Raw genomic sequence first — 23,281 nt, 5'->3', positions numbered from 1 at the left:
AAATTCAAGATGTCCAATTGACAGTTGAAGATGAGAACTCAAGAAAGAAGTTAGGGCTGGATAAATAAATTTGATCCATGGGAGCTAATGAGATCTTTAAGTAATAGTAATAGAAGAAGAGTTGGCCTAGAATTCAGATAGATTTTTTTAGACTCATTTCCTATTTTTCTTGGAAATGCACCAATTAAACAACTTCTAGCAGCATCATGGAGAGGTGGCAAGGTTTTACATCTCTTGCTTCCTTGCATGATTTTAGTTCCTCAATTATAACATTTCTTACCACTGTAGCGAGAATCTTATTCATTCTTTTCTATGAAATTAGTGTCCAATCTTTTGAACTCAGGATTAGCCACAATGTGTAACCTTAAAGGCTGGAAATGTTCATTCTTGGAATGGCAGTCTCTGGCTTAATTGAGAAATGAACTCTAGAAAAAGATCACCTATGTCCTATGAAATAAAGTTTTTTACCTTTGTAACTCCAGTAGCTTCAGAATCAAATATAAAATACTGTTTGACCTTGAAAGCACTTCACAGAGGATTCTGAGAAGATGTTGGTCTGACCCATTGGTCAGTAAATTTCAAACTCTCCAGATTTTCCCCACAAACAGAACAAATGTGTATCCCAAGATAATATGTATGGCCATACAATAAAACCATCTCTTTTCTGTGAGTTATTATTCCATTTAGCTGCAATTTCCGTTTGTTTTTTCAAATATGTGGGAGAGCCAATACAGAGGCAAAGGTAATAGGAATCCATTGAGGTATATTAAGTAGATGAGCAACATATTCTTGTTGACTTCTAGAAGATCACTTTGGCAACTAGTTGAAGGACAGACTGGAAATAGAGATATATTTGAGGCAGGGAGACCAGCCATCAGTATATTCTAATAGTCCTGGGGAGAAGTGACATACAACAGGTTGAGTGATAAAAAAGAAAGGCATAATTAGTGTGTGTGTGTGTGTGTGTGTGTGTGTGTGTGTGTGTGTGTGTGTGTGTGTAATACATATTTTATAGCAGTCCTTTTTGACATAGGAAAGAACTGGAAACAAAACAGATGTCAGTCAATTGGCTAGAGAATGGTTAAACAAGTTTTGGTACATGAATATAATGGAATATTATTGTTCTATGATAATGTGTTGATTCCCATTGATATGATTGAAGAAAACAATTTTTAGTTCCATTTGATGTGTTTGGGATATAGCATCAAATGATGATTGTAGGCATCAAATGTTGGAATTCAGTCATGTGAAGAATTCACAATGGCCATTCTCTTTGGTAAAAGGTTTATTTAGAAGATGTTACAGAAAAAATGAAGAGAAAAACAATATACATGAATAAATATGAAACAGAATTGAGAGAGCATATAACAATTAACAATAGAAAATACAAGCTCTCTATTGGGACTCACAGTTAACCAGGAGAAAGGGAACATTTCTTGAGTTGGAGTATGCCCTTGGCTGACAGGCCAAATCCATAGAGGAGTTTAGCTCCTTAAAAAGTTAGAGATAAGAAAGAGAAAGACTACATGAAACATAGAGGGAAGGAAAGGGAGAGGAATGAGAAGAGAAACATTACGTGGCATGGAAGAAGGGATGAGGGGAAAGACACCAAGAGTCGGAATGCCATGGTAGACTGACCCAAAAGAGGTTCAGTAAAGATGGTGTGAACCATGGACAGATTTATAGGGGAAATTTGACCCCAGAAAGTATGACATAACTCAGATTTCTGACTGAACCTAGCAAGTTTGAGATACCCAGGTCCTCCACTGATGGTGGCACTATAGAATTGAATTAATCCCCATCATTGTCTTCCTGCTTGCCTTGGAGTAATTTTGACCGTATTTCAGGCTTTCTCTGTCAACCCCACCTTATTATTGGGGACCTTATCATCGTGAAAATGGGGAAACTTAAAAGCTGATGCAAAGAAAACAGATCAGGAAAATAATATAAGTGATAACTACATCATTGTGTAGTTTGAAAGAATCAAAACTTAATGCTATAAAATTATGAACAAACTTGGCCCCAAAGAAGAGACAAATAAAATACTCTCATCTTTTTTGTAGTTATGGTAGACAATGGATGTTGAATCCTACATATATAATGTTAGATTCTTTTCATTATGCTGGTTAATTTCACTGAACTGTTTTTTTTTCCTTTTTCTTTTAAAGTTTTTGTAATGAGAAATAACTGGAAAAATATATTAATTGGAAAATATGTGACTTAAAGCTTAATACAATTTTATTTTCAAAGTTTCATTTCTTTAAAAAAAATAATCATGAAGATTGACCTAGGCCGTTTTTTTTTTTGTTTTTTTTTTTTAAATCACATCCTAAATTTTCAAAGTTTGTTACAGATAGTAATATGCTTTCTATCTTTTAATTCCACTATTAGGGGTCATATACCAGCTGGAATAGTCTGTAGGTCTGATTCAGAATAGCAAATCTTATTTTATTGTTCATTCAACAAACATTAATAAGTGCTCATAATGTAGGTGGCATTTCTTTCTTTTATGTATTACTTTCCTGTTTATTGTTGTGGAATATCACAGTATGTTTTCTGACTTGAAACTATTGGAAAGACTTCCCTTTAGCTGAAGGACAAAATCATGGTACTAATAAAATAAAACTAATATTTCACTAATACAAATTTATTTTTCTTTGTAAGGACTACAACTCCAGGAGAGACTAAACTTCTGGCTTCTGAAATCTATGACATCCTTCAGTCATCCAATATGGCAGATACTGGCAATGTCAATGAAATGAACTCTCGTAGAAGGAAAGCTCAGTTTTTTCTTGGAACTACAAACAAGCGTGCCAAAACAGTGGTTTTGCATATAGATGGCCTTGATGATTCTGTAAGTATCCTAAAAACACATGAATTACAAATAAGATTGCATTTTTTTTTTTTTTTCATTCAAGGTTATTGTTGTTTTTGTTGCTGCTTGTCTTTTTTTGAAGAGGAACATGACATCAGGAAGGTGATTCCATGATTTACAAGTTAATTAAATTTAAGTGAGGGACTATTTTTGTTTGCCTGCATTTCTGATTTCCCTCACAGGCTAATTGTATATTATTTCAAAGTCTGATTCTTTTTGTACAATAAAATAACTGTATGGACAAGTATACATATATTGTGTTTAACTTATACTTTAACATAGTTAACATGTATTGATCAACCTGCTATCAGGGGGAAGGGGTGGGGGGGGAAAGAGGGGGAAAGTTGGAATACAAGGTTTTGCAATTATCAATGCTGAAAAATTACCCATACATATATCTTGTAAATAAAAAGCTATAATAATAAAAAAATTAAATGAGGGAGAGTTTGTAGAATTACCATCTCCCTCTGTCATCCAGAGCCATCTAGGTTCCATGGCAAGATGTAAATTGGGAGGACTGGAGATAGCCCTAGATACAGTCAGGGCCCTTGGCCTTTTTAAGCTAAGATGTTTCCCAGGTCTCAGTTTGAGACAGTATCTATTCAGCGATTAAAGCTAGGTAAGAAATGAGGCAAAGAATGGTCTCTTTTACCTCATTAAAAAAAAAAAAATAGTAGTAGGCAGGGTTTCTACAATTTACACTCAGTCTGAACTGTCAGAGTCCAAACAATGACCTATTGTTGACCAGTCTGTGACAGCTTGAGTGATTTGGGCTTAATTTAAGACAGGGTCCTTTAAAAAAAAAATCTAGTTGTAAATTCAACTTGTGAGGTTTCAGCAATGAAAATTTATATTAATCAGCAGAATAGCTACAGATAAGGATATGATTTTCTATGTGGACAGGGAGAGAGGATGAAGAGAGAAAAGGAAAAAAAGGAAAGGAAGGAGTTACATTGTCTGTTTGGAACTTGCCCTTGGGTTCCCAGTGCGGTGGCTATTGCTACTCATGGATAATTGTTTTTCCTTCCTTGAAGAGGAGCATGACATCAAAAAGAAGATGTTATGACTTGAGAATAAATTGGATTTAAGTGAAACAGGGCTGTACCAATTTACTACTCTCACTTTGTTCTCTGGATCTAGTTGAGTGTGATGGAGTTTTGCCACCAAATGTTGAGGAAAGTGAGTTTTGGACTCTAAAATTGGAGTCTTAAACCAGTGTCATGAGGTATATCGAGAATTTGTAGACTTAGATCATTTCTAAATCCAGAGGCATAGATTTTATTATGCCAACAGTAGACTAAAATCCATATCGCTAATTTTTAATAATTAACAAGGGGAGGAAAGAGCTAATTTCCCTACTGAAAGTCACAGTTAAGGGGGGTGGGGGAAGACTATGCATTATCTTGTGGCAAGTTCCTAATGAAGCCTTGAGTCCATAAAACAGACTAAATTCCTTTAAAAAAAAAAAAGTTTAGTGGGGATGATTATACTGCCTGCCTACAAGTAATTTTTTTAACCTTTAATAGTATTTTGTTTTTCTAAAAACATGTATAGTTATCAACATTCGTTTTTGTAAAACTTTGAATTCCAAATTTTTTCTCTTACTTTCCCCCTCCCCAAGACACCAAGCAATCTGATTTAATAGGTTAATTATGTGCAATAATTACATTATTGTAATAATGTAAACATATTTCCCTATTTGTCATGTTGTACAAGAAAAATCAGATCAAAATAGAAAAAAAATGAGAAGATATAAATGCTATTCTTTGATCCACATTAAATCTCCATAATTCTCTCTCTGAATGTGAATATTTTCAAACCCAAGTCTATTGGAATTGCTTCAAATCATCTCATTTTTGAAAAGAGTCAAGTTCATCACAGTTGATCATCATGTAATCTTGTTATTAATTTGTACAATATTCTTAGGGTTCTGCTCACTTCATTTAGCATCAATTCATGTAAATCTTTCCAAGATTTTCTGAAATCAGCCTGCTCGTCATTTTTAACAGAACAATAGTATTTCGTTACATTCATATACCACAACTTACGCAGCCACTCCCCAACTGATGAACACCTACTCAGTTACAAATTCCTTGCCACTGTAAAAAAAAAAAAAAAAAAAGCTATTATAATAATTTTTTGCACAAGTGAGTCCTTTTCCCACTTTTATGATCTTTATGGGATACAGGATCAGTAGAGACACTGCTGAATCAAAGAGTGTTACACAATTTGATAGCCCTTTGGTCATAGTTCCAAATTGTTCTCCACAATGATTGTATCATTTCACAATTCTACCAACAATGCATTAATATCCCAGTTTTCCCATATCTAACATTCATCATGATCTTTTCCTGTCATTTTAATCAATCTGAGAAGTGTGAAGTGTTACCTTAGAGTTGAACTAACTAAAAAGCTAGGACTGTAGGTTCTTTTAATAGGGGTTTGTGAGACATGTGCTTAGACCTCCTTACCCAAATTGACTATTCAGAGCCGTCCTTGGATTCAAAGAGGAAGCATTTATTTGGTCTTTGCAAGGAGAGGCTCAGGCACATCCAGGCAAACATAGTCTTTCAGCTCCCATCTCCCCACATATGCGTCCTGGCCTATCAAGCTGGGAATAGTGAATTTGGTTAAATAGCAAATGACCCAAGTCTTTTCATTGGCTGAACTGAAAAACCATTGACCAGTGGTCAGCAATGTTGTCTACTAACGTGAGTCATGTCACTTCCTAGAGCTTAGATCTAGGGTCTGACCTTTCCTGCCTTCAGTTTTCTGGGAAGAGGGCTCATGTGACTTCCTGCAGTTTAGGCCTAGGACCTGACCTGACATTTGATAGACTTTTTGAGAAATCTTTACTTGGTCCCATTCAGGGGAAGTGTAGCCTCTGGGTTTAACATTACAACTTGACTTTCTGATTAAATAGTAATTGGAGTTATAATTTTTTCCATGTTACAAAATGTCCATTTAAAGAGATAATCTATTTTGTCTATGCTACAAAAGTTTCACTTAAAATCAATTCTCCTCCCTGATTGCCTCTGGGAGCAGCGTGGACTATAAAATTCAGCTTTCTTATAGAGCTTCTACCCACTATCAAAAATCTGTCCAGATCTAGAGTTTTTCCCTTCACCCTTATCGGGTACAGTGACAAGCTTATTATGTGTCAGTAATGTAGCTTTAAATCTTCTTGATATTTTGTTAGAGAAACCATTTTTATTTATTGGTGTTTTAGTACAGTGTGTGTGTGGGGGATTAGATATATGGTAGGTGGAATTTCATTATAGCTCATCTAAAAAGCATTTATTTATTAAGCATCTTATTTAACACAATATAATATTAAGGTACTATGTGAAGCTCCAGGAAGGTCATATCTGAATTGGAGAGACAATATGTCCATATAGAGGTATATATAAGATACAGACAAATTAACTGTGAAGTTGGAGGAGATGGGATACTAATAGTTGAGAGAATAAAGAAAGGCCTCATGTTGAAGGCAGCTCTTAGTTTGAGTCTTGAAAAAAACTAGGGATTCCAAGAATGGAAATTGGCATGGAATGCATTCCAGCAAAGGGGGAGAGGTTGTACAAAGGTGGCAGATGAAGTAACAGGAAGAAAAGTAAATAAGAAGTCCAGTAAGGCTAGACTGTAGACTGCATAAAAGGGAGTAATGTGTAAAAAGGCTGGAAAGATAGGAAGAAACAAAGTTATAAAAAGTATTTAGATGTCTTATAGAGAAGTTTATATTTGATCCTAGTGTTGAGGTGTTGGAGTCACAGGCTAGTGTCTTGAGGTGTCTCAGAAGAATTTGCAGGCTTGATCCATATCCAAGTTAAGGGGAAAAGTTTATTGTAATTGTAACTTAATAAATTAAAGTGGGCTAAAGTCCAAAGATTTTAATAAGGAAGCTGTAGAAAGGATACTTGTCATTGATATGCTAATTTTATGTCCTAGAGGTAGAACTGAGGAGTGGTTTCAGGAATTTAGTTATCACTGACCAGCAAACCTAGGACTATCCTAAACTAAAAGACTTTAGAATCATTGAATGACAAGATTGCCAGAACAATAGTTAGTGTCTCAAGATCACTAATATATCTTCCCTAAAGTTTAAGGGAAGAAATATTCTTATATTCCTAAGCTAGAAAACTTATAATAATTGACAGAATAATAGCATTCTTAAATCAGAGGCCTCAAGATCACAGATTACAAAGCCAAAAGATTTAGAACACTGACAGATTGTTAGAACAGAATTGTACTTCAGGAACATCATTTTGCTATCTGTGTAGAGGTTAGAATGGAGAGAGACTTGAAATAGGGAAACCGATTAAAAGGCTATTGCAATACTTTGATCAAGAGAAGATGAACCAGAGTGGTGGCACAGAGGAGAAAAGAGATGTTAGAGAAATACAAATGATGATATTTGTGAGTTGATTTCTATGTGAAAATGAGGATTTGAGGATGATACATATCATAGTTACAAACTTGGGGATGTTGGAATTAGAGGTATAGCTACACTCTCTCCCCTCTGGCCCAGACCTCCAAAATGATGGAGTAACAAATTCAGTGTTTGGGGTGTAGGATGTAGGCTTAGACCTTCTCAAAATTGAGAGAAAGGCTTTATTATTCTGGTAACAGCTAAATCTGTAAGTTTATACTATTGACAAACTAAATTCTAAAAGAATTTAGTTATTGTGATACTTGCCCCAAAAAGGAGTTGAGGGAGAGGATTGCTTGCCCTAAAAAGAAGAGTAAATAGGGTATGAGTAGATGTTTTATAGGAGAATTATCACCTCAAGGGGTGGTATGATATCTTGACTTTCTATGATTGTAGCTATGGTTTTGTCCATGCAAAGAATTCGGCTAAAACTTCTACCAGAGATCTTCACCTGAGTGGGGCTGCTGTTTTTTTTTTTTTTTTTTTTTTTGCTATTTGTCCTTGTTCTCAAAGAGGATTATGAAATCATAATGTGGAAAGTCTCTGGGGAAGTGAAATAAAGGCAGGAACAAAGATGAATATTGAGATGTTGAAATTGCCTTGAAGATACTAACAGGTTTGGGAAGACCTAGGTTTTTAGCATAGTTTTGTCTTAAAGATGCTAGCAAGGCAGTGGGCACATTATGGCTGCCTTAACTAGGGAAATATGACAGTCTGGGAAGTTAAGTTACCATTAAGGTTATGCCAAGTAGACAATCTGGGGAAATATAAATTCCCAGGATGGACTTTTTAGCACCCTGACAAAGGAAGAGATTAAGTTGATTTTCAAAATTTATATTAGTCATTCCTCTTGTACTTTTGTGGCTCAAGAAGAAAAAAGCATTTTAGGTTAAGTTATGCTTCATTTTGTTCATTTTATGCCAATATTTATGGATATTTCTTTAAAGACATGTTTTCTAATATTTAGGAAATCTTTGCTAATTTCATTTAATTGTGCAAAGAATCTTGAATGTGCCCTTAAACTCCCCATTTTATAAATGACAAACTTGAGTTCCATTAAGGTTAAATGACTTGTTCCAAAATATTTATTTAGTGTCAGGTCCACAAATAACCTTAGATGTTCTTATTGCTAGCATAACTATCACCAATACTAAAGATCACTTCCTATAAAATAATTTCTCAGATTGATCCCTGTCTCTAGATAGAGATTAAACATGGATATAATCTTTGACTTACAGAAAATTTTATTGAAACCAGAGAATGTTTTGCCAGTAATTTATATATCTCTAGAACAACTTTGGATCCTCCTTCCCGTTTTTCCAAATAATTTATATAGTATTGGAATTCATTACTTTTTGAGTTCACTTGCAATTGCATCTGAGATTTTTTCTTAGGGAGTTTTTTAATAACTTGTTCGATTTCTTTTTCTAAAATGGGACTTTTTAAGTAATTCATTTCCTCTTCTGTTGATCTGGACAATCCATATTTTATATGTATTCATTCATTTCACTTAGATTATCAGATTTATTGGTTTATGAATTGCAAAATGGCTCCTAATTATTGCTTTAATTTCCTCTTCATTTGTAGGAAATTCAACCTTTTCACTTTGATACTGGTAATTTGGTTTTCTTCTTTCCTTTTTTCTAATTAAATTAACCAAAGGTTTATCTATTTTGTTGTTTTTTTCTTTCATAAAACCAACTTTTAGTTTTGTTTAGTAGTTAAAAATTTTTCTTACTTTCAATTTTATTAATCTTTTGATTTTTCAGAATTTTTAATTTGACATTTAATTGTCAAATTTTAATTTGTTCTTTTTCTAATTGCATATCCAGTTCATTGAACTTCTTGTTCTCTATTTTATTCATGTAAGCATCTAGAAATATAAATTTTTCCCCAATAACTGCTTTGGCTCCATCCAATAACTTTTGGTATGTTGTCTCATTATTGTTATTATCTTGACTGAAATTGATTTTTTGCCTATGATTTGTTTGACCCATTCTTTAGGAATTAGATTATTTAATTTCCAATTGGCTTTTAGTCTGACTTTTTCTGAACCTTTATTATATATAATTTTTATTGCATCATGATCTAAAAAGAATGCATTTACTATTTCTGTCTTTCTGCATTTGATTGTGAAATTTTTATGTCTTAATCCATGGTCAGTTTTTGTGTAGGTGCCATGTACCTCTCAGGAAAGAGGTATATTTGTTTCTGTCCCCATTCAGTTTTCTCCAGAAGTCTATCGTATCTAAATTTTCTAAGATTCTATTAACCTCCTTAATTTCTTTCTTGTTATTTTATCTTTGGATTTGTCTAATTCTGATAGTATAGTATAATTAGTATAATTTTGCTCCCATTTCTTGCAACTCACTTAACTTCTCTAAGAATTTGGATATGAACCAAGTGTTATGCGTGTATCCTTAGTGTTGATATATTAATATTACTTCATTATCATTTTTTATCATTAAAGCTTTTAATTTCAAAACATATGCACAGATAATTTTTCAGCATTGATCTTTACATAGCCTTGTACTCCAAATTTTCCCCTTCTTCCCTCTACCTCTTCCCTTAGATAGGAAGCAATCCAATCTATGTTATACATGTTAAAATGTTTGTTAAGTCCAATATATGTAAACATTTGTACTATTAAGAAAGGTCAGATTAAAAAGGAAACAAAATGAATAAGAAAATAAAATGCAAGCGAACAACAACAAAAAGAGTGAGAATGTTATGTTGTGATCCACACTCAGTTCCCACAGTCCTCTCTCTGGGTGTAAATGGCTCTCTTCATCACGAGATATTGAAACTGGCCTCAATTGTTGCCATGTACAATAATCTGGTTATGCTCACTTCACTCAGCATCAGTTCATGTAAGTCTCTCCAGGCCTTTCTAAAACCATTCTTCTGATCATTTTTATAGAACAATAATATTCCATAACATTCATGTAGGATCACTTATTCAACTATTCTTTGACATCCACTCAGTTTCCAGTTTCTTGCTACTACAAAAAGAGCTGCCACAAACATTTTTGCACATGCCCTTTTCCTCTTTTAAGATCACTTTTGGATATAAGCTCAGTAGAGACATAACTGGATCAAATCCCCGTTTTGTTGCATAGTTTGATAATTTTTTGAGCATCATTCCAAATTGCTCTCCAGAATAATTGGATTTGTTCACAACTTCACCAACAATGTATCAATGTCCCAGTTTTCCCACATCCCTTCCAACATTCATCATTACCTTTTCCTGTCATTTTAGCCAATCTGAGAGATATGTAGTGGTACCTCTGAATTGGCTTAATTTGCATTTCTCTGATCAATGGTGATTTAAAGCACTTTTTTCATATGACTAGAAATGGTTTTAATTTCTTCATCTTAAAATTATCTGTTGATATCCTTCGACTATCAATTGGAGAATGACTTGAATTCTTATAAATTTGAGTCAATTCTGTATATATTTTAGAAATGAGGCTTTTATTAGAACCCTTAAATGTAAAAAACGTTTTCCTAGTTTGCTTCCCTTCTAATCTTGTCTGCATTAGTTTTGTTTGTACAAGAACTTATTAACTTAATATAATCAAAATTATCTACTTGGTGTTCATTTATGAGTACCAATTCCTTTTTGTCCACAAATTCCTTCCTTCTCCATAGATCTGAAAGGTAAACTATCCTACATTCTTCTAATTTATTAATCTCATTCTTCATGTCTAGATCATGAACCCATTTTGATCTTATCTTGTTGTGCGATGTTAAGTATATAGATCAATGCCTAATTTCTGCCATACTAGTTTCCAATTTTCCCAGCAGTTTTTGTCAAATAGTGAGTTCTTATCTCAAAAGCTGGGGTCTTTGGGTTTGTCAAACACTAGATTGCTATAGTTATTGACTAATTATTTCATTATCTGTAGTATTCTTTAGCAAAAGATGTAGTTTGCTTCCTTATCTCTAAATTAATTTATTTTTGCTTTTGCTTAATTTGAATCAGTAATGCTACCTTTGATTTTTTTTTTAAATTTTTTTTTTTTTAACTTCAGTCAAAGCATAATAGATTCTGTTCTAGTCTTTTACCTTTACTTTGTGGGTATTTCTGTGCTTCAAATGTATTTCTTGTTAAAAAAAAGCAAAACAAAAAACAAAAACAAAACCCCCCAAAATATGTAGAATTCTGGCATTTAATCCATTCTGCTATCCACTTCCATTTTATGAGAGGATTCATCTCATTCATATTCACAGTTAAAATTATTAACTCTATATTTCCTCTTATTGTTTTTTTTTTTTTTAATTATACTTTCTTCTGTCTTTTTACCTTTTCCCTCCTCACACGCGTTTTTCTTTTGCTCACTACCTCCCTCAATATGCTTTCCCTTTTTTCAGCCCATACCCTCATTATTTTCTCTTCCACTTTTGCCCTCCCTTATATTGGCCTTCCCCTTTCCTTTCCTCTTTCTCCTTCTATTTCTCTATAGGGTGAGATAGATTTTTATGTCAGACAAAGTATGTCTAATATTCTCTGTTTGAGCCAAATCCCTTCCCTTCTTTCCCTTTATTGTAATAAGTCTTTTGCTGCTTCTTCATGTGACATATTTCCTTCCATTTTACCTCTCATTTCCTCATCTCCCAGTACAATCCCTTTTCCATCCCTAGTTTTTTTTCATATCAACACATTAAAGACAACTTATACCTTCTTAATTTTTATCTACCCTGACAAAGATGCATTTCCTTGGAATTTTACATTATCTTTCCAGCTAGGGATGTAAACATTTTAATATTTTAAAAAGTTTTTTTCCTTACATTTTTATGCTTCTCTTGAATCTTTTATTTGAAGATCAGATTTTCTGTTTAGCTTTACTCCTTTCATCAGAAGTAATTGAAAATCTCCTATTTCATTGAATATCCATCTTTTCCCCAGAAAGATAATACTTAATTTTGCTGAGTAGTTGATTCTTGGTTTTAGTCCCAAGTTCCTTTGTCTTCTGAAATAATATATTTCAGGCCATCCATTCCTTTAATGTGGAAACTACTTGGTCTTTGGTAATCCTGATTACCAAAAGCTCTTCAGTCTTTGAATTGTTTCTTTCTGGTTGCTTGCAATATTTTCTCCTTGACCTGATAATTCTGGAATTTAGCTACTATATTCCTTTCATTTTAGTAGTGATTAGTGGATTTTTTTGATTAGTGGATTCTTTTAGTCAGTCACTGTTTTACCCTTTTCGTCTAGGATCAGGGCAGTTTTTCTGGATAAATAAATATATATTTGGTGTGGCAATTGGGGTTAAGTGAGTCTTACCCCAGGTCTCACAGAGTTAATAATGTTAAGTGATTGTTGGTTCCCTCCCTCCCTTGTGGCTTTCAGGTATTCTAATAATTCTTAAATTGTCTTGCCTAGATCTATTTTCCAGGTCAGTTGTTTTTCCAGTGAGTTAGTTTACATTTTCTTCTACTTTTTTCATTATTTTGTTTTTATTTCATTATTTTTTGATATCTCATTGAATCATTCATTTTCATTTGTCCCATTCTAATTTTTAGTGAATTATTGTCTTTAGTTAGGTTCAATTGGGATTAAATGACTTGCCCAGGGTCACATAGCTAGGAAGTGTTAAATGTCTGAAACTCAGGACCTCCTGACTTCAAGGTGGTGCTCTATCCATTGCACTACCTAGCTGCCCCCGACCAATTATCCTTTTAAAGTTGTTTTGTTTGATGGATTTTTCTTCCATTTTGCCAAATTATTATTTTTTTTAAGGAATTTTCTTCAGTCAAGTTCTTGAATTTTTTCTCCAAACTATCATAACTCCTGCATTGCTCTCATTCCTCCTGCCCCTCCATTATTCATTTATCTCTCTTTTAAGATCCTTTTTAAGTTGGAGACCATCCTTTGCTGTCCTCTTTAGGGTTTATTTTCTGATTTGTCTCTGTTATAGGTTGCTATAGTTTTTTGTCCATTTTTAAAAACCGAGGTCTGCTTCTAGGGCACTGAGGAGATTGTCCCAAGCTTCTTTAGCAAGGTGATAGGGCCTCTCGCTGACTGTGCTGGGGCCAGTGGTGCTACAGGCTTCTCCACTGTGCTGGGTGGGCCTGTCCAAGTCCTTCTTGTTAAGTTTGTCTTCTGTAGTTTTTTTGATGGTTTTACACATGTTATGCTGAATCAGGACAACCATACTGCTGAAATTTGCCTAAGAGCCTAAGATTTCCCATGCTGGACTTCCTTGCACTGTGCTTACTTGTGCTGGGCCCTGTTCCCCCATGCTCAATTATAGCATACCTTTCTTGAAATCTTTCAAGATATCTTAGGCTGGAAAATTATTATACTCTGAATATTTGTGGATTCTGTCATTCCAAAATTCATTCACAGGTTTGATTTACTGTTGATTCTGAGTGAAGCTGGAGAGAGCTCAGGCAATGTTTTGTCTACTGTCTGTCATGTTGATTCCACCCCTGACATTTTCCCTGATAATCATGACCTTTACCCTTCTTCAAAACAGATTATACATCAAAAGAGAAACCAACTTTAATTTTTTTCATGAGCATCAGGAAGCTAAAACTATGAACTAATATCAGACAGTATTTTCTCCCTGATAGTGTTCTTGGTTTAAAAAAAAAAAAAAGACTACTTTTTACCATTAGCTGACCTTATGCTCTTGCAACAAAACACAGTCCTACATTCTAGCCTCCGTCATTTCTTTTCAATGCCGTATAGATCTGAACTCCAAAACTTAGAAATTTGTTGAGGCTTGATAGCTAGTTCATATGTGCTGCAACAGAATTCTGCAAGAGAATAGAAGATCAGAGAGAATGGAAGGGGACATGTATTTGGACTTATAATTAGAGCCCAACTCTGTGCCCAGACTATTTCCTCCTATTGTCACGGACATCCAAGTTTCTGAAGGCAGAAATTTGCCAGGAGTACAAAGCTCTGGAGTAGCAGATCTCTGTACTGCAGGATAAAAATACTGAGGAATAAACTGTGGGTGTGGATGGGCTTGCTTGCCTCTCTGTGTGATTCAGTAAAGCCTGAAGGAAAGAGCTCAGCATACAGTGGCCAGTTTTTCCCCCTACTGCCCCAAAAGATCCTGGGGTCAGAGAACTAGTGTGGGAGAAAGTTAGCTAAGATACTCCCAGATAAACCCAGTTATCAGAATGGAATGATTTAGACAGTGAGTAAGTACTAGAGGAAAATAAAAGGAGGCCAAAAAAAAAAAAAAAAAAACTTAAGAATAAAAGGGAATTATTGAATATCTTGGGAGGAAAAAAAATTCACATACCTTAAGTATAAACAGATAAACCAACAGAGAAGACATCAACAGAAGAAAGAAATACGACCTTTAGACCTAGTAAACAAGTTTTGGCTTATGTGAATATTTATTACAAAGGAAAATGATTGAATATCTAATGAAGCAAGAGGCCCCTATGGATTTTGAGGAAAGTATAGAATCACCACATCCTGTTCCTGGTTGGTTTAAAAGAGAAATCAAAATTGTAATAATAAGATTTATGGCTTACCCGGCAGAGATAACTGAAAAAAAATAGAAAAATTTAAATGCGTGATAGCAAATCTTACCAAAAAAAAAAAACAAGAGGTACTAATTGGCAATGCAATATATAGAAATGGGGGGACACTTGGAAGAGGAGAAGCTTAAAGGGAAAATAAAAACAAAAAACAAAAACCAACCTTGAAATCTTGTGAAGATTAAAGACTAGGATAGGTACTGTTTATTCACACATAGGTAATGGATCCTTTCCTCAGTGATCCTCATTGCAGGTATAATACCCTCGATACCTGTTCACTTTTGCATTCCATGCATTTGGAGGGGAGAATGTAGTAATAGATTGAAAGGGAAAAGGTGTTAGTATTTTATTATCATATTATTTCATAGAAAAAATGCCATGTTTTAGTAGCTGATTGCTTATACAAAATGAGGGAGGCATATATATTTGGGAATCATTGACATAAGGAATGAGAATGAATTGACTTTCAGAATTAGAAAGTGTAAAGAGAACAGGGAACAGATGAGTGAGTCTTGGGAAGGTTCTAATTAGAGGGCAGGAAGAGGAAGATAGTTGTCAGATCAGAATCAGTAGAATGTGATGTTGCAGAAGCTATGGTAGAAGAAAACTTCAGGAATTTAAGTTCATGATCAGTATTACTAAGTATTGAAAAGTAGGAGAAATACGTTAGAAGAAGCTGTGGGTTTTATCAAGAAAGGAGGTAATTGCTGATTTCTGAGAGTGTTCTACCACAGATGAAGCATTTTAGCAAAAATGTTTCAATTCCTTTAGTCATTTCAAATCCCAAGATTGTTAAGAAACAGTTTGAACATTTAAACGCAAGCTGCTCATTTAATGCTAACTTTAGTCAGTTAGCCAATTCTATTCACTGATCATATGGGGGAAAATATATTTTCTGCTTTTGAGCTTTCTACTCTTCATTTGTACTTATTTCCATTCTGTTAACTCTTAGATTGCTATAAAAATTGCCTGACTTCTTTCTCAATAGGGTTCTCTTCAAAACTAAAAGTTAGTGTTTAAATAGGAGCATATTTATTTATTTTCATTTGCAGAATAAAATAGCTTATTCATTGTGCTATTAAATTTTTTTCCCTTTAAATGTTCCTTTCTTTGGTTTACTTTGTTTTCTTTTCTTTTTTCAGTCTCGGAGAAATCTTTGTGAAGAGGCCTTGTTGAAAATTAAAAGGAGTTATTAGTTTTACATTTCAGATGGCTGTTCAGAGATGTGTTGTACGAATCCGTTCAGATTTGAAAGCAGAGGTAGGTGATTTGAAATAATCAATATTCTCAAAACTGCACATTTCTTTCTCCAAACCCACATCCTTTCCATACTTTCCTATTGTTGATTAGTGGGCATCCATTCTTACAATCACCAGGTTTGCAACCTTACTGTCTTTGACTCTCCATCATTTCACATACCTAAACCAGTTGCCAAGTCTTGTTATTTTGACTGTTAAAAAATCTCTTGCATTCATCCCCCACTGTCTACCCTCATAATAAACACCCTACCCTAGTTCAGTTGTTGATCACCTTTCAATTGGATATAACTTTCTAAATTGGTCTTCCTGCCAAGTTTTCTCTTTTTTCCAAGCCACCCTTCACTTAGCTTCCAAAGTGATTTTCTTTAGAGTGCAAGTCTGCCCAAGTTCCTCTTCTATCCAGTGAACTCTAAGCATCCTATTGTCTCTAAGATAAAATAAAACCTCCACTGTTTAGCTTTTAAATCTCTTCCTAGGCCTGGTTCTTTTCTTTTCCATTATATTCCACATTATTCCCTTTTCCCCATATTGTCCTTTAAAGAGGGCTGTCCTGTACTCTTTTTACTCACATTTCACTTTTGGCCTTTCCCAGTTGGTTCCCTTTGCTTGGAATGCATATAATCTTACCCTTTCCCTCAGAATCACAGAATCTGCTCAGTGGCAGATATTAGCATGCCACTTCTCAATGATTAGTATCTTCCCTCTAAAAATTTGCTTTGTATATATCTTATATAAACTTATTTATGCATGTTTTCTCTCTGATAGATGCTTGCTCTTTGCAGAGAATAGATTTACCTGGTGCCTAGTACATCACTGGATTTTCATTATCAGTTTCCAAAAGATCTATGACTAACCCATCTTGTCAATCAGTTCTGAATCATTTAAAAATTGTCAGTTGCAAAATCACTATTAAATATATGTCTTTCTTTTTTTTATCCTGATCTAGGCTTTGGCAACAGCAATAGCATCAACCAAAGTTATGAAAGCCCAGCAAGTTGTAAAAAGTGAAACAGGAGAAGAAGTAAGATATACTTATCTTAATTTTAAATCTTTACCAGATTTTGATCTTTTTGTTGTTCCATATAGCCAATTCATTTCTATATTTTGCAGCACAAATAAAACTTTTCAGAAAAACATTTCTTAAGAGAGAAGGAATACAGAGAGCTTCTCTAAATAGAGTCTTACCTATCTTTACTTTGTGACTGAAAGTTTTCAGATTTCCTTTAAATTCCTTTAAAAATGTTAGAACCTATTCTTTTTAAGAGAACTGTAAGGGGAAACATTAGTAGGCGTTCTGCTATTTCTGGGACCGGTTTCTTACAACTGCAATTATGTTTATTTGTATAAATTGATTTTTGTTGGTCTAAAGCTAGAGACGAAGGATCAGGTAAGGCAACATCTGTCTTTCCAGATGAAGGCAGGCGGATGTTGTACCTGTCACGGTTACCTGTCTATCGCACCCATTGCATTGTGTGCTAGTTGGAGATGCATGATACCTCAGTAGTTGCTCTCAGGCTGTTAAGAGTTCACTAGAGACCAGCCAGGAGTACCCCTTTTTATAGCAGTAGCTATCTACTGCAGCAGCAGCACCATGGCTTTGGGTGGCCAAAGAAGGCTTTGCCCCCTGGTTTTTAGGAGAAAGCACAAGTTTTTATTTCTGTTCTTTCCAGTTTCAAGCTGTGACAGGCTATTGGTTCTGTTTCATTAACTGCTCTTTTTGTCTCACTATGAGACAACCTGGTATAGTGAAAGCAAATTGGTAAAGCCAAGGGTTCTAGTTAGAGCTTGGCTACTATTTTCTAAGTAACTGAATTATTATAATTTTAGGCAAGTTATTTTATTTATTCTGACTTCTATTTTCTCATCTATAAAATAAAGGGTATGTATTAGATTGCTTCTTAAGATAAATTTATTAAGTTAAATTTTTTGATTCAGTGATGGCTCCCATATTATCAGTGGCAGGGTACTTAAATTTTTTACATCAGTTTTTATAGGCTTTAAATTATAGATATTACTGTCATTTAATGTGGCAATTTAAAAAAAAGATTTCTAGAAATAAAGTAGACATTCATAATGAATAATTTTAAGTCACATAATAAAGTCATATTAATTTTTTTCTCTTTTTATCTATTTTATCTATTTATAAATTTTTATCTATACATTTTTATCTATTTAGATGCTGGTCCCGTTTCAAGATACTCCTGTAGAAGTAGAACAGAATACAGACCTACCTGACTATCTGCCTGAGGATGAGAGTCCTATAAAAGAACAAGATAAAGCAGTGTCTCGAGTTGGATCACATCCAGAAGGTGGAGCCAGCTGGTTGAGCACTGCAGCAAACTTTTTATCCCGTTCCTTTTACTGGTGACTTAAATTTGAGGCTCAAGGACTGTATGAACCAACAAGGGGCCAGTTTTCCATTGGTGTGGTGAACTGTCAAGTGCAATTTGCAATAAGTTATCATGAAAAGTTTTTAGATTACACAATTACGTATGCTGCATTTTACATTTTATTGGACGTTTAACCTGTCAGGTAGTTAAAGGGACAGAGGCCTCAGATGGGATTGCTTTGTTTGAAGGGTATTTCTTGGTTTTTGTTTTCCTATGTTTTATTCTCTCACTTAAAAAATATATACATATATGGGTCCACTATTAAAACCAAATCTTTATGCAGCTTTAAATTTTATTTCACATGAAACATGTGATTAGGCAGATTTTCTACTGAAGTCTCAGGACTTTGTTGCAGGGTAATTCTTTTTATCCCAAGTTATACCTGAATCGTTAAACTTTTTTTTGGGAGGGTGGGGAATGGCAGGGGGAGGGGGTGTTCCTTGTTTCTAATGAAGGATGTTGGTTTTGGTACTCTTTACCAGGAAGCCAGAAGAATATACACCTGCTTATTCTTTTTCTACCCCTTTTGTTTTTGCCAACCATATTTGCAGAAGCATAATTTTCTGTAGCATTTTATGTATTAGAATTTATCTTTCTGAACACAGTAATTCCTGTAATACATTCTAAATTATTTTGTTATCCCCAAAACATTGATATTTTGTATGTATGGTTGACAAAGAATTGAGAAGAGGAAACTGTGATTGTGTTGTTAATTATATTGCTTTCAAAGAATATTTAACTGTGTGCAATGGCATATAGTTGGCTCCAATCAGATCTGAAAAAGCTATAATTTGCTCAAGTGATGTCTACTATAGTCTTACTTTAAGCAGGAAATGGCTTATAGCCTTAGTTTGTAATTGTACATTATCTCTTACTAGCAAAAATAATAGTAGTTAAAGCTGATATGAACTTGAAAAACAACATAATGGAATGAATGCCTGTTATGCCCCAATTGCAGTAGATTCTGAATTTAAGCATCAACTGCTTGGCAGGTGTCCATTCAACAGATGTTTCCTTATATCACCTCTTTTGAGTTTCTCATGCACATGCAGCAGTGGGTAATATACAGGGTAGGGTTGAGGGGGGGAGGGACAAACAGAGGGAGGGTAGAAGGGAGGGAAGAATTTTAAACAGTTACCATTTGTAGTCAGAGGTAGCTGTTACTGAAGAAGGTTTTGTCCCTTTAATCTTGTCTCATCATATCCAGTCACTTTTGAAAACAATTTTGGCGAAGGTAAGTTTATAGTTTAGTTTTGTTTTTTGTAAATATGATGTGTAAGACATGTGCACAGTGCTTAATTAAGCTTCTGAACTATTTGGAAACTAAGAACAACGCTCTCTGGGAATGACTGACAAACTTCAATGCTCTTGTGATTAAAAACCAACACAAAGTGGTTGAAGATACTCTTTTTTTTTCTTTTTTTTCCTGGCAATATTTGCATCTCTTATTACTTGGAACTACAGTGAAAACTAAGCCTTGGAAGGCTTCTTCCTTCTGCTCACCTCTTAACAATTAAAAACAATCAGCATTTTGAGAAGAAAATTATTGTGTAACTAATACCACTAATGAAAGCCTTGAATTCATTCATTTGAATTGTGGCCTTCTGGAGGAGTGAGGGACAGTTAGCAAACTAGCTGACAATAGGGTGTTTAAAAGTGTATCTATCTAGTCTTTGATTCAGGTGACACACACAGGCTGAAAATGCAAGCTTTGAGGAGCATGTATTGCTTTAAATATGTAATACAACTTGCTGCCTAGAATGTTATAATACCAGATGTGTTTTTTTTTTAACATCGTCCTTTCTGTAGCCATGAATGCAAAGTTTACTTTTCTGTATTAACAACTGTTTGCATTTTATTTTATATCTACTTGTTAAATAATGACATCCTTTTGATAGTAATGGTTCAGTACAAGTAGGTATTACAGTTTTGCTGTTTGTGTGTTTAAATTAAAAGTATGCTTCTTTTGCCAGTGTTGCAGATCTTGTAGAACAGTTAAGGTATCTGTAAGACATTTCTTTCTTTCTTTCTTTCTTTTTTTTTTTTTTTTCAAATATATTGTAAAATAATAAAAAGTAACATAACTAAAAATGAAATCATTGAAGTTTCTGTATTTTGTGAACATAAGTTTTATTGATTTCTATTCACATCATCTTAAATTTTGTAACTTTTTTGAAGCCATTATTTTTCTACCTGGTATTTTAACGTGCCCTTTTAATACCTCTAATTCAGTTAGAAGGAAATATAAATGTATTTCAAATTATCACTTTGTATAACCTTTCTAGGAGGAGGTACAATAGTAACAGAAACTAAAATTAATTCTAGTCCTCTTCCCTTGATAACAGCCTTTGACAAGCAGACATCCTTTATTTGAACTTCTCCCTTTACTTTTTAAAAATAGCATAAGAGAACATGGGTTAATAATATTTATACATTTCATATCAAATTAATAAGTTGCTCAAAACATGCTTATAATATTTCTTTCTGGAATCTATAGTTACCCTATAACTAATATTTGATACATTCCTTAATAGGAATTTCATAAAATTTTAATTTAATAAAAAATGTATCTTTTTTGTAAATTAGGGATACTACTGCTTGGGTATCCCCTGTTGGGATATGGGTAATACAATATATTTAGTATCCTCTGAGAATCTCAGAATTGGTATAAGAAATTGAGATATCAAAAATGATAATTTTAATAATGTCTCAAATTAGATTTATTTGACCATCTTCTTTCTTGCTTACAGTAACATTGCATTAATGTTCTTCTAGTTCTTATAAATTGTTGGCTAACCTCTTAATTCTACTTGAAGTCTTCTGGCCTACTGTTCTCCCTTATGTTATTTTCCTTAGAGAACTTACTCTCAGAAATTTCACCTTTTCTTAAGATCTTCTGTTCAAGCTTCTTTACTATATATCTCCAACCATATACTTGATCAGACTCTTATCAGATCAAATCCAGTGTTTCTATCTTTTCTTTTAATTTTTAACATTAAAAAAAAAAAAGTTCCAAATTTTCCCCTTCTCTCCCTAGTGCTCTCAATCATTCAGAAGGCATGCAATGTAATAGCAGTTTTCACATGTGAAACTATATAAAACATTTCCATATTAGCCATATTACCAAAAAAAAAAAATCAAAACAATAAAAAGCAAGAAACAAAGTTTAAAAAGTATGCTCCAGTCTGCATTCAGAATTAATCCGTTCTCTTTCTGGAGATAGATAACGTTTTTTCATCATGGTCCTTTAGACTTGTCTTAGATCATTGTTGATAAATCTTTAATAACTGATGATTGTTATGGTATTACTATTACTGTGTACAGTGTTCTGGTTCTCTCTTCAATTTGCATAAGTTCATACAGATCTCAGGTTTTTCTGAAACCATCTCCCTCATTAAAATTTCTTTCTTTCTTTCTTTTTTTTTTTTTTTTTTTTTTTTTACTTTATACTACTTTATAGTATTTTCCCCCAAATTACATGTAAAGATAGTTTTCAGCATTCTTATTTATAAGATTTTGAGCTCCAAATTCTCCCTTCCCAAGACAACAAGCAATCTGATAAAGATTATATATGTACAATCATGTTAAACGTATTTCCACATTAATCATGTGAAAAAAAGATTCAGAACAAGAGAAAAGCTATGAGAGGGGAAAAAATAGTGGAAATAGCATGCTTCAATCTGCATTCAGATTTCATAATTCTTTATCTGGATGTGGTCAGTATTTAACAATATGAATCTCTTGGAATTGTCTTGGATCATTGCATTGCTGAGAAGAGCTAAGTACATCAGAGTTGATTATCCTGCAATGTTGCTGTTACTGTGTACAATGTTTTCCTAGTTCTGCTTCAGTTTGCATGAATTCATATAGAACTTTGCCATATTTTTCTGAAACCATCCTCGCCTCTTCATGTCTCAGCATAATACTATTCCATCATAATTATGTACCACAACCTTTTTAGACATTCCTAATTGATGTGGGTATCCTCTTGATTTCTAATTCTTCAGCACCACTAAAAAAAGTACTGGTATATTTTTGCTCATATAGTTCTTTTTTGCTTTTCTTTGATCTCTTTGGAAATTCAATATAGTTTATAAAATGAAATTTTTACCCAGCTTCTTTAGCCCACTATAATCTTTTTCTCCTGAGTTTCCATAGGAATTGTATGTATATGTATCATTCATTTAACACTTAAATACTATTTTAATATTGTGCTTTGTGATTTGTGTGTGTGTGTGTGTGTGTGTGTGTGTGTGCGTGTGTGTACATACCATGATTCCTTAATATGATTATAAACCTCTCCAAAGAAGGAACATTTTTCATTTCATATTTGCCAGGTGCTTTGAACAATACTATTTGTATAATAGTATATTTGCTGATTGAATGTAGTAAACTAGTTATAAAGTGTTTATATTTGATATGAAAGTTGGGTGCTTTGTCTTTACTATTTTTATCAGTTGTAAAGAAAATTTTTTTCTAAAGGAGGACACTTTTTTAAAAAAGTGTGAGTTTTAAACAATTTGTTTTTGATGAGTGGAATCCAAATATGATATCAACTGAGATATTTTGGGGACAAATGATGTAACCTTTGGGGGGGCCTGGATACTCCCAAACTCCGGGAAAAGCATACCTTCCCAGATAAGCCCTTCCCAAGTTAAGTGTCCTCATTCAATCAGAGATCTTGGTCAAATCACCCTCCATTGAAACAGATCTTTGGGGGGTGTCCTGGATCCCCTTCAGGGGGTTCCCTGACTCTGGGAAAAGCTATTGAACTCCCAGTTAAGTGATTTTATTCAATTGGAGATCTCTAACTGATGGTCCT

At 33.8% G+C, this 23,281-nt stretch overlaps 1 protein-coding gene across 1 annotated transcript in view; it reads left to right on the top strand.

The window, feature by feature from the left end:
- Positions 1-20,555, top strand: part of ARMC1 (armadillo repeat containing 1) — an 81,342-nt gene extending 60,787 nt beyond the window's left edge. The window contains 5 exon segments of the mRNA XM_074278779.1: positions 2,665-2,854; positions 15,953-15,991; positions 15,993-16,070; positions 17,016-17,090; positions 18,246-20,555. Coding sequence (XP_074134880.1) covers positions 2,665-2,854; positions 15,953-15,991; positions 15,993-16,070; positions 17,016-17,090; positions 18,246-18,437 — 574 coding nt within the window. The 3' untranslated portion in view covers positions 18,438-20,555.
- Positions 20,556-23,281: the final 2,726 nt, after the last annotated feature.

Source organism: Sminthopsis crassicaudata, chromosome 1 (genome assembly GCF_048593235.1).
Source record: "Sminthopsis crassicaudata isolate SCR6 chromosome 1, ASM4859323v1, whole genome shotgun sequence".
NCBI classification, from domain to species: domain Eukaryota; kingdom Metazoa; phylum Chordata; class Mammalia; order Dasyuromorphia; family Dasyuridae; genus Sminthopsis; species Sminthopsis crassicaudata.
This window is presented reverse-complemented; position numbering and strand designations above follow the sequence as displayed.